We start from the raw sequence: 15,088 nt of genomic DNA on the forward strand, positions 1-15,088 counted from the left end.
TAAAAAAATAACTATTAATATATAACTTCAAAGGGTGAGCAACATTGTGCTTTCTGCTAATGTGATATAAATTTAAAAGCTTTTGCTTTAGAATGGTATGCTAGGACTTAGGTACTAGAGCATAGTATCAAGAGTACCAATAGTATCAATAGTATCAAGGGGTTTCTTTTTTTGTCTAATAATTATACATTTGAATTGTAAGACTATCAACAGAAATCAAACACCAAAAAGTACCCATACCTACTTAATGTTGGCTTCAGATTAAAATAAAAATATCCTAAACCAAGTTTCAGCAAAATAATTTTATTTCCTAACATATGGTAACATACACATCCAATATGTGCTCCCCTTGCACATCTATTCACAAGTGACTTCCAAATGACAACTGCTTTGATATTTAAGCATGTGTTAAAAGTTATCTTAGTTGAGATTTGAAAAATGCTTTAGATGGATAACATTCTGAGTATACTGGATTGGTCACAGCAGAATTTACTTTAGTTAGATGAGTTCTACAAATTTAAAGCTTTGAAAAGCTACTACTTTTACATCTAATACATCCAGATGAATACGATGCAGCAATATCAGCTTGTATTCCGGAGAAATCTCATTAGTTTTTCTGGTGATGGAACCACTTATCCACTGTATTCGGAGAAAAGAAAAACAAATTAGAATTCCTGCTAAGAATCAAAATCACACCTAACATATAACAAAGACTAATATACTTGCTTTAATGAATTCTACTGTGAATTACCTGAAAATGAATGGACATACATACAAAATTTCTCTACAGCACATGCAAGTGTTTTCTTTTGGACTTCCTTCCACTTCATGCTAATTGTATAGTGTGATTTTCAAACTTTTTTTTTTTTTTTGAGACAGGGTCTCACTCTCTTGCCCAGAATGGAGTGCAGTAGCAGCAATCATGGCTTACTGCAACCTCCATCTTCCAGGTTCAAGCAATTCCCGTGCCTCAGTCTCCCTAGCAGCTGGCATTACAGACATGTGCCACCACATCTGGCTAAATTTTGTATTTTTTTGTAGAGACAGGGTTTCTCCATGTTGGCCAGGCTAGTCTCGAACTCCTGGGCTCAAGTGATCCGCCCACGTCAGCCTCCCAAAGTGATGGGATTATAGGCTAAGCCATCACACCCAGCCTTCAAATTTGTTTTTTTTAAGTGGCACAATCATTTTCTTACCAGAAAAATCTTACAGAGAATTCTGATATCTAAGGAGGAGAGAACTGTTTTCTGGGTGAAGCAGCCTGTGGCTAGATGGGAGTGTGGAGATCAGCCCACTCAGGGTCCCCTCCAACGTCCAGCAGGCACCTCCACGGAACTCAGAGGGGCACAGTGGGTCATGGTTTGGAAACCGCTATGATACAGTGTGGCACTAAAGGTGATATGTAGCAGCTCATCTTCCTTCCCACACACACTACAGAATTCTAAAAACATTTCTCACTCTCTTCCCTCTCTTCCTGTGTATGTGATATGTTAAAAATATGTATGTGGCTGGGTGCAGTGGCTCACGCCTGTAATCCTAGCATTTTGGGAGGACAAGGTGGGTGGATTGCTAGCCTGGGTGACATGGTGAAACCCTGCCTGATTAGTGTTCAAGACCAGCCTGGTTCGAGACCTGGTTTGAGACCAGCTTGGGCAACATGGTGAAACCCTATCTCTACAAAATATAAAAAAATTAGACAGGTATGGTGGCACGTGTCTGCAGTCCCAGCTATTTGGGAGGCTGAGATGAGAGAATCACTTTAACCTGGGGAGGCTGTGGGTACAGTGAGCTGTGATCACGCCCCTGCACTCCAGCCTGGGTGACAGAGTGAGAGCCTGGGTGACTCTGTGTCAAAAAACAAGCCAGGTTCAGAAAGACAAATACCACATGATCTCATTTATATGTGGCATATAAAAAAGGTGAATTCATAGAGGTAGAGAGTAGAATGGTGGTTGCCAGGAGCTGAAGGATGGGGAAAGGGCAGGTGATGGTCAAAGGGTACCAAGTTTTAGTTAGACAGAAGGAATAAGCTTTAGTGATCTATTGCACAGAATGGTGACTGTAATGTCTATTTCAAAATTGCTAAGAGTAGATTTCAAATGTTTTTACCACATACCAAATAATGATTAAGTATGTGAGGTAATGATTTCTTAATTAGCTGGATTTAATCATTCCACATTGTAAACATATATCAAAACATCACACTGTATGCTATAAGTATATATAATTATCATTTGTCAACTAAAAATAAAAGTAACATAATTTTTCCATACATCTGTGTAATTTTTAATGAAATTTTACTGGAATAGAAATCTTACCGTCTGTTGGTACTGTGCAAGCAGATTCACAGGGTGGTGGTAACTAAAATACAAAATATTAAAATCTATTAGTCTAATCTCATTTTTTAAAAAGCTAAAAAGGTATACTGACAAAAATTTAAGAGAATCTGGACTATCCCAAATTTTAGGATCTAAACATAATTTGTAATATATAGGAATAACAGCAAGTTTGCTCTACTGCTGAGATGCTAACAAATTCAAGCCTCTTGGATGGTGCAGTGGCTCACGCCCATGATCCCAGCACTTTGGGAGGCCGAGGTGGGTGGATCACAAGGTCAGGATTTCAAGACCAGCCTGGTCAACATGGTGAAACCCCGTCTCTACTAAAAATAAAATTATCTGGGCGTGGTGGCAGGCGCCTGTAATCTCAGCTGCTCGGGAGGCTGAGCCAGAGAACTGCTTGAACCTGGGAGGCGGAGGTTGCAGTGAGCCAAGATTGCGCCACTGCACTCCAGCCTGGGCGACAAAGTGAGACCCGTCTCAAAAAAAAAAAAATTCAGGCCTCTTGACTTTTTATGACATGGAGAATAATTAATACGAAAAAACCGATTTATGCATATATAACAATTTTATATATACACATATATTTATAAAATATGGGCAAAGTGTTCTCACTGAAAAATTATGATAGCTAACCACTGGCTTTTCCCTTACAATTTTTCTTATTTATCTCAACTTTGTCAGGATTCATACATAAATAAAGATAAATCTAAATGTACTGGTTTCATCATTAAATTGTCCTTTTTTCCTTCTTCTACCCCATTTAGAAGGCAATAAAAAAGTCAGACCTCATTTTCTTTTGTTTTCCTTATTTAGTATTGTAAATGAAAATAATTTAAGATGATCTCGTTCAATCTTTTGGTAAATCCAAATCAAATAATTAAAAATAGTACAAAAGCAAAATTATTGCTTTGACAGGTGCTTTTACTACCTCACATGAAAGCCTTTCTTAGGTTACAAATCATTCCTGCAATGGCACCTAAAACTTGATACCTTCCTCAGTCCTTGCTAAAACCAAGTAAGTAAATTCCCATTGGTTCTTTTGTGGAAGTGGCTTATGATGGGTTATAGGCACACAGGTTACTTGGTACATTCTGGAACCATTTTGAGTTTTACAAATTTTACTACCATGCTATCTGTCCAACTTATGATTGATTAGAATCACTACCTCAGCTTCTCCCTCAGTCAATGACCACTTGTATGTGTTCATGGTTTCTAATTTCAAGACTCCACACAGTAATATGCATACAAAAGGCACTCAAGTATTTGTTGAAACAAGTACTTCCTCTCCCCATTTAGCATCATAGTTTTTAGCAACCAGGTTTTTCTTTTTTTAAGGAAACTTTTACATACAGCATCCACAATGGCTCTGGCAGCATCAGGATCACACTTGAAGGGGCTCTCAGACACAGTTGTATTCATGCTATTAAATAAAACAAAAGTAGTCATAAGACAAAATAACAAAAATTATCTCTTAAGAGTTAAAAATTGAGTTGAAAGTGGTTGACCAGGTGATATTCAAGTTTAGTTTAGTCAAAAGCTTTTTCACGTACATTTAACATTCTAATTATTTATTCTGGCAAGGCATAGCTATTCTTGTGATCAATTTTATTCAAACATCTTAACAAGTTCGGATTTAAGAAACTGAGATTGGGCCGGGCACGGTGGCTCACGCCTGTAATTCCAGCACTTTGGGAGGCTGAGGCAGGCGGATCACAGGTCAAGAGATTGAGACCATCCTGGCCAACATGGTGAAACCCCATCTCTACTAAAAATACAAAAATTAGCTGGGCGTGGTAGCGCGTGCCTGTAGTCCCAGCTACTTGGGTGGCTGAAACAGGAGGATCGCTTGAATCTGGAAGGCAGAGGTTGCAGTGAGCCGAGATCGTGCCACTGCACTCCAGCCTGGAGACAGAGCAAGACTTTGTCACGAGAAGAGAGGGAAGGGAAGGAAAGGGAAGGGGAGGGGAGGGGAGGGGAGGGGAGGGGAGGGGAGGGAAGAGTGAAGGAAGGAAGGAAGGCAAACAAACTGAGATTGAATGCTTTGTAACTCTCACTGAAATAGCTGAGAAATGTGAATTAAAATGAGAAACATATCTTTCTTAATTGGAAAAAATAATGAAACAAACAAACAAAAAAACCCAGTTCCTGTAGTGCTGGTGAGACATCTGAAACAGACACTTCTGGCGGGAGTCCTGGTTCAATCTTTCTGAAAAATAATTCTGTAAAATGTATCCAAAACCTTTTAAAAAGCTCATAGGTCTTGATAGAGAAATTCCACCTCTAAGAACCCAATTCAAGACTGAAACGGTAATTTACAAAGGTGTTTACCATATACTATTTCACTATTAATAATAGTGAAAAATTGCAAGTAACTAAAATGTCCAATAATAAGAAATGATTAAAAATAGTTTATCCTTCTTTGCAGGGGATTTAAAAATAAAAAATAAAAAGGTTTACCCATAAAACATATTATACAGAGATGGAATATTATATTATTAAAATATGATCTTTCTAGACTGGGCATGGTGGTTCGCATCTGTAGTCTAAGTGCTTTTGGAGGCTGAGCTGTGAGAGGATCACTTGAAGCCAGGAGGCCAAGATCAGTCTGGACAACATAGCAAGACACTGTCTCTACAACAAATTTAAAAATCATCTGGGAGTGGTGATTTGTGCCTGTAGTCCCCAGCTACTTGGGAGGCTGAGACAGAAGGATCACTTCTTTGAGGTTACAGTGAGCTATTACAGTAACATCGCACTTCAGCCTGGGTGAGAGACCCTGTCTCTAAAAAAAAATTATATTTTTAATGACATGAGGAAATGCGTATTATATAGTGTTAAATTTTAAAAATCATAAGACAAGCCGTATATACAATACAATCCTAATTTGTTTTTTGTTTTTTTAGCCCACTTTAGTCTAAAATATGGATCATATTTTAAAAATACATTTTTTTGTTTATCCATAGTTCAAGTTTTCCTATATATTAGTCATTATAGTATTAATATAATATATGCCCAATTAGAAATATTCCATCAAGGCCGGGCATGGTGGCTCACGCCTGTAATCCCACCACTTTGGAGGCCAAGGCGGGTGGATCACGAAGTCAGGAGTTCGAGACTAGCCTGGTTAACATGGCAAAACCCCGTCTCTACTAAAAATACAAAAATTAGCCAGGCATGGTGGCATGCGCCTGTAATACCAGCTACTCGGGAGGCTGAGGCAGGAGAAACGCTTGAATCTGGGAGGCGGAGGTGGCAGTGAGCTGAGATAGTGCCATTGTACTCCAGCCTGGGCAACAAGATCAAGACTCTGTCTCAAACAACAACAACAAAAAAGAAATACTCCATCAAAATGAAAAATGAATCATCTTTGCTTACCTGTTATTTAACATACATTAAGACCATTTTCATAGAAATCGTTAAGATACCAAAAAATAGAGAAGTTAACTTAAATGCCAAATCTTTTTCCTTTTTTTTTTTTTTTCTTTTGAGACAGGGTCTTGCTCAGTTGCCCCAGCTGAAGTGCAGTGAGGCAATCACAGCTCACTGCAGCCTTGATCTCCAAGGCTCAAGTGATCTTCCCACCTCAGCATTGCTACAGGCAAGCGCCACCAGGCCTGGCTAGTTTTTTTAATATTTAGTAGAGATGAGGTCTCACTATGTTGCCCCCACCAGTCTCCAGTTCCTGAGTTCAAGTGATCCTCCTGCCTCAGCCTCCTAAAGTGCTGGAATTACAAGAATGAGCCACAGCACCCAGCCAAATGCCAACTCTTAGGATTGTACAATTTTACACAAATATATATAACTCTTCTCCATTTTTCTTCTGTTTGAAGGACAGTGTTTTCATTTTATAGGACATTATCCTGACACAGAATAGAAGATTTCTGGGAGAATTATTTCTGTACATTAGCCTTTTCTCATACTCTCGCTCTCCTTTTTTTTTTTTTTTTTTTTTGAGACCGAGTCTCACTCTGTCGCCCAGGCTGGAGTACAGTGGTACGATCACTGCAGCTTCAACCTCCCCAAGCTCAGGTGATCCTCCCAACTCAGCCTCCTACGTAGCTGGGACTACAGGTGTGTACCACCATGCCCAGCTAATTTTTGTACTTTTTGTAGAGATAGGGTTTCTCCATGTTGTCCAGGCTGGTCTTCAACTCCTGGGCTCAAGTGATCCGTCCACCTTGGCTTCCCAAACTGCTGGAATGACAGGTGTGAGCCACCACACCCCGCCTTGTATCTCTTTTCTAAGTGAAAGTAACAGCACAGTGTCTTATGATTATTAAAATCTTTTCTGCAAGCTGGTCTGCTTTGTGTGTTAAACATGCAAAGTGTTTACACTTACCAACTGATTCCTTTTCCATTCGTTTTCTTAGTCACTAATGCTTTCCAATGGTCATGAGTGCTTTTAATAATATCAATTGCAAAGTCCTATAATTTGAAGAGATTTGCATTACAATGATAAAAAGGTATTCTTTTCCTATTATCAACATTTCCCCAAAGCCTGATAATTTGTCTCTTTTGAATCATTTCCTTATTCTAAAAATGGAAGAGAATATTAAAGTGAATAAACACCAAGACTGTGTTATGTTTCCAGACTTCTGTTTTATGAATCTTTAGATAGTAACAATATGGTTAAATTATAAGTCTCAATAGAAATGAGCCTAAAGCTACAGTTCTGAATGACATATTACCTTATCTTTAAATTCTGCATTAAAAGCAAACTCGTTTTCTGGTTTTCCATCAGGAACCTTATACCTTCTAAACCAGTCCACAGTAGCTTCCAAGTAGCCAGGTTTCAGCCGTTTGACATCATTGATATCTAAGAAGAGAAGAAGCATAAGATGACAGTGACAATGATTTTTTTAAAAAAGAAAGAGAATAAGCAGATTTCAAGATGCACAAATAATTACACATTCAACAAAAATTCCAAGTACTTATTTTGAAAGAGCTGTGGAATGACTTATCATGGAAGTTCAAGATAATGTTGGAGCGAAGCCCCTTGTTGAGAAGAGAAGCCATACATTGAAAGGAAATCATCTAGTGTCTCCGAATATCTCTAACATTAAGTACAGAGAACAATCAGTGCAATAGTAACCTCTGTTAGGTAAGGGCAAACAGCTGGTGGCTACATAATGAAACAACCAGTTTGGCAAATGTAGATAATTCCTATGAGAAGTGTACAAGATACTGAAAGAGACAGAGGTTATCTTTTTTTTTTTTTTTTGGAGACAGGGTCTCTCTCTGTCACCCAGGCTGGAATGTAGTGGCCCGAAAAAGGCTCACTGCAGCCTTGACCTCCAGAGCTCAGGTGATCCTCTCACCTCAGCCTCCTGAGTAGCTGGGACTATAAGCATGCACATGCCCAGCTAATTTTTAAATTTTTTGTAGAGATGGGGTCTTGTCATGTTACCCAGGCTGGTCTCAAACTCCTGGGCTCAAGCAATCCTCCTGCCTTGGCTTCCCAAAGCACTGGGATTACAAGCTTGAGGTACTATCCCTGGTCCAGAGGCAGAGGCTATATGTCAGAGAATCACAACACTATTGCGTACTAAAAGATAAGAAAAATAGATTAGATTGATATCCATTGTTGGGTTATGTGTTAAATGTGACTAGACTTTGCTGGATAGTACAGGCACTGTATATAACAATACTTTAGTTCTGGCTGACAGAAAAGTGTACTGCTTAAAAAACTTTAAGTTTCTGTGTAGCCATCAACAATGGCTAGCCTCAATGTCATCAAACTGCACTTTAAATAACAAACTCCTGCACAATGCAAGCAAACGGAGATACACATGCTAAAAAGTCAGTTAGGAAAAGTATTATGAGGAAGAGAAATACATTTGACCACAACAAAAGCTTATTTATATTTGTATAAGATAACATTGCTTCAATCCAATTTATTTATTTTTTTGAGATGAAGTCTCACTCTGTCTCCCAGGCTGGATCTCGGCTCACTGCAAGCTCCGCCTCCTGGGTTCACGCCATTCTCCTGCCTCAGCCTCCTGAGTAACTGGGACTACAGGTGCCCACCACCATGCCTGGCTAGTTTTTTTGTATTTTTAGTAGAGATGGGGTTTCACTGTGTTAGCCAGGATGGTCTTGATCTCCTGACCTCATGATCCACCTGCCTCGGCCTCCCAAAGTGCTGGGATTACAGGCGTGAGCCACTGTGCCCGGCCGATTTATAATTCAATCCAATTTATAATCTGCATAAAGAATAGCATGCATTCTATTATCATAGTATCACTAAAAGTACAGAAACTTTACAGAATGCACTGGGCAATGTTTAAGCACTAGTAAATTTCAAAGAACTTATAATTTACATAAAATGTGTCACCTGATACAGAAATAATTTGGAAATCCAGAAATCCAACATGCAAATGTTGATGTTTTCCAATACCAGAAACCAATTCTCCATTTATTCAGAAACCAACTGGGTGCTCAGTAATTCAGTGTGATTCTGACACTATCTACCTGGAGTTAGCATCAGATCTCAAAGGTTAGGGGCCCAGTCTCATAAGACTGCCCCACTTGTTTCCCAGCATGCCTCCTGTACTTCTGACTGATCAGCTATAAATTGGGGGTTTTCACAGTCCTCTCCCTAAGTTCCCTAATTTGCTAAAATGATTCACAGAACTCAGGAAAACATTGAAGTTTAACATTTTGTTATACGCATGCAACTCAGGGACAGCAAATGGAAGAGATGCACAGGGGCAAGCTACAGGATGGACAATAGATACTGCCTTAGGTTGACATTAGGGAAAGCTGCATACTACTTGCACCATGGGACCAGCCACCCTAAGAAAGTTTTCACGGTTCTAATAACCTGAACTGCAGGGAAATAATGCCTTAGTAAATGAGTGCTGACAGAGTGACGGGCTTGGCTTCACTAATCATGGCCACAGCATGCCAAGTTCTCTTGTAAAAGAAGTACATTGGAAATGCAGGCACTGACCTATAGAACAGAGCCGCACCACCAAGTTAGTGAACAGATGGTGTGAATGCACTCTTACCTTTCAAAATTGAAACGAAACGTTAAAGGATTGGCATTCTTCCAGTCCTTCTTCAATGAATTAACACAGATGCAAATATACATCACATCATTTTGAGGGAACATGCTCTCAAGGTGACTCTTATCACTGCTGACATTGACCTCCATCACCTGGCTGAGGCAGTGTTTGTCAAGTTTCTGTGCTGTAAAGTCATTCTCTCCTGTCCCTTACCCACATTGTACTCGTTGGAAGGAAGTCACCATGCACAACTCACAATTAAGGACCTCCTTGAGAATGGAGTATCTACATAAATTATTTGGAATTATTCTGCTTTGAGATTTATCTATTCTTCCTCATTTGTTTATTTATTCAATCATTTATTTATGTCAGTATAGACTCATGGATATTTATTTTATGTTCCAGGTTATATTAAAATACTACTTTATTTTCTTGCTCAAATTGTTCTAGCTTTGGCAACTCCTATGTATGTACCCAAGAATAAAAACATAAGTCCACACAAAAACTTGTACAGGAATGTTCATGGCAGCATTACACAGTCAAAACAACCCAAACGTCCATCAACTGATGAATGGATAAACAAAATGTAATATATTCACACAATGGAATAATATTCAACCATAAAAAGGAGTACTGACAGATGCTACAATATGCAATATGGATGAACCTAGAAAACATTATACTAAGTGAAAGAAACCAGAAACAACAACAAAAAAAATCCACATATTGTACCAGTCCATGTATGAGATACCTAGAATAGGTAGAATAGGCAACTCCATAAAGACAAAAAGCAGATTAGTGGTTGCCAGGGCCTGGAGAGGAGGAGGGAATAGGGAATGACTTGAACTAGTGGTGATGGCTGCACAACCTTGTGAATGAATGAAATGCCACTGAAGTGTACACTTTCATTAAAATGGTGAATTTTATGTTATGTAAATTTTACCATCAAAAAAAAAAAGAGGGGGGGAATGAAGTGCTGATATATGCTACAATATGGATGAACCCTGAAAACACTTATTTCACTAAGTGAAATAAACCAGACACAGAGGCCACCTATATGATGCCATTTACATGAAATGACAGCATAGGCAAATCCATAGGCACAAAATAGATCCGCAGTCACCTGGGACTGAGGGAAGCGGGACAGAGAGTGATAGCCCATGGACACAGGATTTCCTTTTGGGCTGATGAAATGTTCTGCAATTAGAGAGTGGTGATGGTTGTACAACTTAGTGAATATACTAAAAACCACTGAATTGTGCATTTTACAGTGGTGACTCTTTGATATGTGAATATCTCAATTAAATGTTTTAAAATAAATAAACATAGCAACTGAGTGCTGGTATGTGGGGAAGGAAAGGACAAAGAAACAGTAAGAACTTACCAGATTTTTTTCTGTTCTGGAATGAAGGAGAAAGTGTACTTAGTTAATTACAAGTAGTCATAGAAATAATGCTTGAACAGTGCTTTGTTCCTCCATCCTTTAATAGTTTGAAGTAATGGGCTTACAATTCTGTCATTACAGGTTAAGTTTGGTGGTGTTTATGAATTAATTAGAAAGACTTCAGACTCTTCAAATTTTCTTACCATTATAGTTGGCTGCATCAGGATCATCCACATTAATGGCAATGACTTTCCAGTCGGTTTCCCCTTCATCAATCATAGCCAATATGCCTAGAACTTTCACGCCAATTATTTCACCTCTTGCACATACCTAAGTCAATAGACAAAGTCAGGACAACATTACAGAATGAAACTCTAGAAGACAGTTTTACTTGGCTAACAGGAAGTAAGAAAGAGGCCAAGTTCTTGTGAATTTACCTGGAGACTGTTTCTTTAAGCAAATTTTAAAAACCTAGGTAAGTAAAAGTTTCATCAGTCCTATTAAAGTTGAAAACAGGACTTATAGGTCCTATTTTCTTCTAGGTCATAGGGAAACCAGTACATAGCTCAGGGTAATCAATGTTTTTTGCACTATCATTGATTATACTGAAGAATAAGTCCTCCATAGTCTCAAATATGTATCTTAATATGCTTTACCTTTTATTTTATAAAAGTCATTGAGTTAAGCAAGTCATACAATGACTTAAAAAGTTTATGACTTAAAAAACAAAATGAAAACTTTGTTTTTAGTTGTTTACTATTTCTCTGAGCCTGAGAGAGACATAAAGAAATAACTATAATCAGAATCTTAGAACAACCCTCCTTGATGGAGGAATTACTACCATGAATCTCCAACTCAAGAGGTTATTTGGTTTGGGTCAATTTACTGATCACTCTAAATCGTTAGGCAAGGTTTGCCATGGATTGAGAGGGAATTTCCCTCCTGGTACCTTTCATCTATTAACTAATTATCCATCTTCTAAAGCAATGCAGAACACGTCCAGTTTTTCTAGATATATGTTCAATCACACATACACAGACACGTTTTTTTTCCAGACTAGGTTTAAATGTACAAATTATAATATACAAATGCTTAAAATGCAAGAGAAGCCTTTAATACCAAAGAGACATCATTATTTCACTAATATTCATCCATTTTATTCACAGTATTTTTTAAAGTATGAAATTTGGTATACTTCATTAATCTCTCAACACTAAAGAAAAAAATGTCACATTTCATTACCTTGCTTCCAATTTCACACACATCAATTGGGTCATTGTCACCACAACAGCCAGTATGTTTATCATTGTGCCCTGGGTCTTCCCAAGTCTGAAAAAAATAATACTTAGTGTATATCGTTCCTATACATATGGACAAAATGGATCATGTTGAGAATAATAGATAACGTCCTATGACTCTTCAGCTATTTTTTTCTCATTGTTTTAGTTCTTTATTCGCATGTAAGAATCTTAACTACGCACAATAGTTTCAATTAAATGTTGTAGCTCCTACTACACATATAATGCTAAATTTAAGCTTTAAAACAGATAATGATCCTATTTAAAACAAGCAAAAGCCAACTACTTAATAACTGAGACAACAGGGAAAACACAAATATAGACCGAAACGTTTACTTTAAAGATGTGTGGTTTTAGGCCGGGGAGGCTGAGGCAGGTGGATCACCTGAGGTCAGGAGTTCGAGACCAGCCTAGCCAATACGGTGAAACCCTGTATACACTACAAATATAAAAATTAGCCAGGCGTGGTGGTGCATGCCTGTAATACCAGCTACTTGGGAGGCTGAGGCAGAAGAATCGCTTGAACCCAGGAAGCAGCGGTTGCGGTGAGCCTAGATCATGCCACTGCACTCCAGCCTGGGCAACAGAGCGAGGCTCCATCTCAAAAAAAAAAAAAAAACAAAAACAAAAAACAGAAGATAAAACACACAAACGTGTGTGTATGTGTGTGTTTTCTTTTCTTTTCTTTCTTTTTTTTTTTGTTTTTTTGGTAGAGACAGGGTCTCACTATGTTGCCCAGGCTTGTCTCAAACTCCTGGGCTCAAGTGATACTCCCACCTTGGTGTCCCAAAGTATGGGATTACAGGCATAAGCCACTGTACCTGGTGTTAGATTTTCTTTATAATAAATTCCCAAAACAGAAGTAGGTAGGCAAGAATAGTAAGATGGAAAGGTTATGTTCTTTTTCTTTTTTGAGACAGAGTCTTGCTCTGTCACTCAGACTGGGTGGAGTGCAGTGGCACAATCTTGGCTCCCTGCAACCTCTGCCTCTCATGTTCAAGCAATTCTCCTGTCTCAGCCTCCTGAGTCGCTGGGATTACAGGCACACGCCACCACACCTGGCTAATTTTTGTATTTTTAGTAGAGATGGGGTTTCACCATGTTGGCCAGACTGGTCTTAAACTCTTGACCTCAGGTGATCCTCCCACCTTGGCCTCCCAAAGTGCTGGGATTACAGGTATGAGCCACCACACCCAGCCAAAAGGTTACGTTCTGATGTTAAAAGTATCATCACTGACCAGGAGTCAAGACTGAAACGTTTAATCAGGATTTTCCAGAACTTTACATGACTGGTTTTCTTTCCTTCCTAAATTGTAAGCCAGAGTCCTTGCAGAACATCTCACAAAAACACTGATAGCCTGTGCTAGCCAGGATGTTAGGTTTAAAATGTAGCTGTTGCTATTGGTTCTTTTTTCCTCCAACTGGGACACATTACTTGGATTTTTTGGCTACTCAGCTGGAGTAAAGGCAAAAGATAAATGAGAAGGGTGATAAAGGAAGACCACATCTAACAAATCCAACATTAAGAAAGCAAAATCCAACCCACAGAACAGTAAGTATTTCAGCAATGTTCTCCTACAAGGATGATATATCAAGGCTGAATACTATTAATAAATCCATTGAGGCCGGGTGTGGTGGCTCATGCCTGTAATCCCAGCACTTTGGGAGGCCGAGGCAGGCAGATGAAAAGGTCAGGAGTTTGAGACCAGTCTGGCCAATATAGTGAAACCCTATCTCTAATAAAAATACAAAAAATTAGCTGGGCGTGGTGGCGGGTGCCTGTAATCCCAGCTACTCAGGAGGCTGGGGCAAGAGAATCGCTTGAAACTGGGAGGCAGAGGTTGCAGTGAGCCAAGATTGCGCCACCGCACTCCAGTCCGGGCAACAGTGTGAGACTCCGTCTCAAAAACAACAACAACAACAACAACAAAAAATCAATTAAAGTATAAGGTGAAACACTGTAATTAAGACAAACAAATGACTTTGTGCTTACCTAACAAGCCAGATGGGTCAGACCTATGTTCTACTATCTTATAGGTTGTTTCATAGTAGGTTCCATTTAACAGACTTCATTGTTGATAAAAACAAACCATTTATCAACAAATTCAACTGAATGTTTATTTAGTGTCTCAGCATTAAATTTTAAGTGCCACAGCACTGGCCTAGCCGAACCAGAATTAAATAGATGTCATTTACTCATTATAGACAAGATCCTAGTGATTCTTCACTCAAATATTAAATAAGAACCTGCTACATACTGACATTGTGCCAGGAATAAATTGGTAAACAACCCTTCTCAAAGGGTTGACTATTTAAGAAAACAGGATCCCCTCATTACTTTACCACAAAGAGCTTGACCTGAAGAAGAGGGAATCAAGACTCTAAACATAAAAGTCAGCAGTTATGAGAGCTTGTATGTGCAGGTGTTAAGTGCTTTATTTTTTGAAATAACCATACCACCTACATACTGTGAATAGCTCAGGGAGGCAATATTAACGTCTCAAGGAGAAAGAAAGTGAGGCAAGTTAGATAAGCTAGGAAGTGGCCATCTTGGGATTTGAACTCTGGTCTGTCTGGTGCCAAAAATTAGTGCTTTTGACTACTACCATACACTCTTTCTTGACTGAATAGACTTGCAACTCGGTCTGTAGAGAATTTATATAGCTTACAACCAGTCCAAAAAAGAAAAAGTATTTCAGAAAAGAATAAATGTTCAAATCTGAATTTAAACATTGTAAATATTTACCTTTCAGTTTATCTTGAAAATAAGTTATTTAAGGAAGCATTCAAATGAGTTAATTATCCCTTCTTATGTTTTTAAAATCTACCATAGAAAAAACTCTCCACAGGTATTCAAATCTTTTTTACGAATAGCAGTAAGTTAATATTTAGTAAGTTAAAAAGTACATTGTCAGCAGTTGCATGAAGACATACCTGAGGGATGGCACCATAGTTCCAGATATATCCTTTGTACGGGAACAAATTCGCAACATAGCGAAGTTTTCCTTTTTTCACATCTTGTTTAATGGGGTTTAAAGGGTCCTTTGTAGCAATCTG

General features: G+C 38.6%; 1 protein-coding gene across 1 annotated transcript in view; it reads right to left on the reverse strand.

Moving 5' to 3' along the window:
* Window positions 1-287: 287 nt before the first annotated feature.
* Window positions 288-15,088, reverse strand: part of PPA1 (inorganic pyrophosphatase 1) — a 30,053-nt gene continuing 15,252 nt past the window's right edge. Inside the window, exons 4-11 of the mRNA XM_003903829.3 lie at window positions 14,966-15,085; window positions 11,976-12,062; window positions 10,937-11,063; window positions 7,031-7,158; window positions 6,682-6,767; window positions 3,693-3,762; window positions 2,319-2,361; window positions 288-639 (exon numbers count right to left, since the gene is read on the reverse strand). Coding sequence (XP_003903878.1) covers window positions 608-639; window positions 2,319-2,361; window positions 3,693-3,762; window positions 6,682-6,767; window positions 7,031-7,158; window positions 10,937-11,063; window positions 11,976-12,062; window positions 14,966-15,085 — 693 coding nt within the window. The 3' untranslated portion in view covers window positions 288-607. The remainder of the gene's footprint in view (window positions 640-2,318; window positions 2,362-3,692; window positions 3,763-6,681; window positions 6,768-7,030; window positions 7,159-10,936; window positions 11,064-11,975; window positions 12,063-14,965; window positions 15,086-15,088) is intronic.

Source organism: Papio anubis, chromosome 11, assembly GCF_008728515.1.
Source record: "Papio anubis isolate 15944 chromosome 11, Panubis1.0, whole genome shotgun sequence".
Taxonomy (NCBI): domain Eukaryota; kingdom Metazoa; phylum Chordata; class Mammalia; order Primates; family Cercopithecidae; genus Papio; species Papio anubis.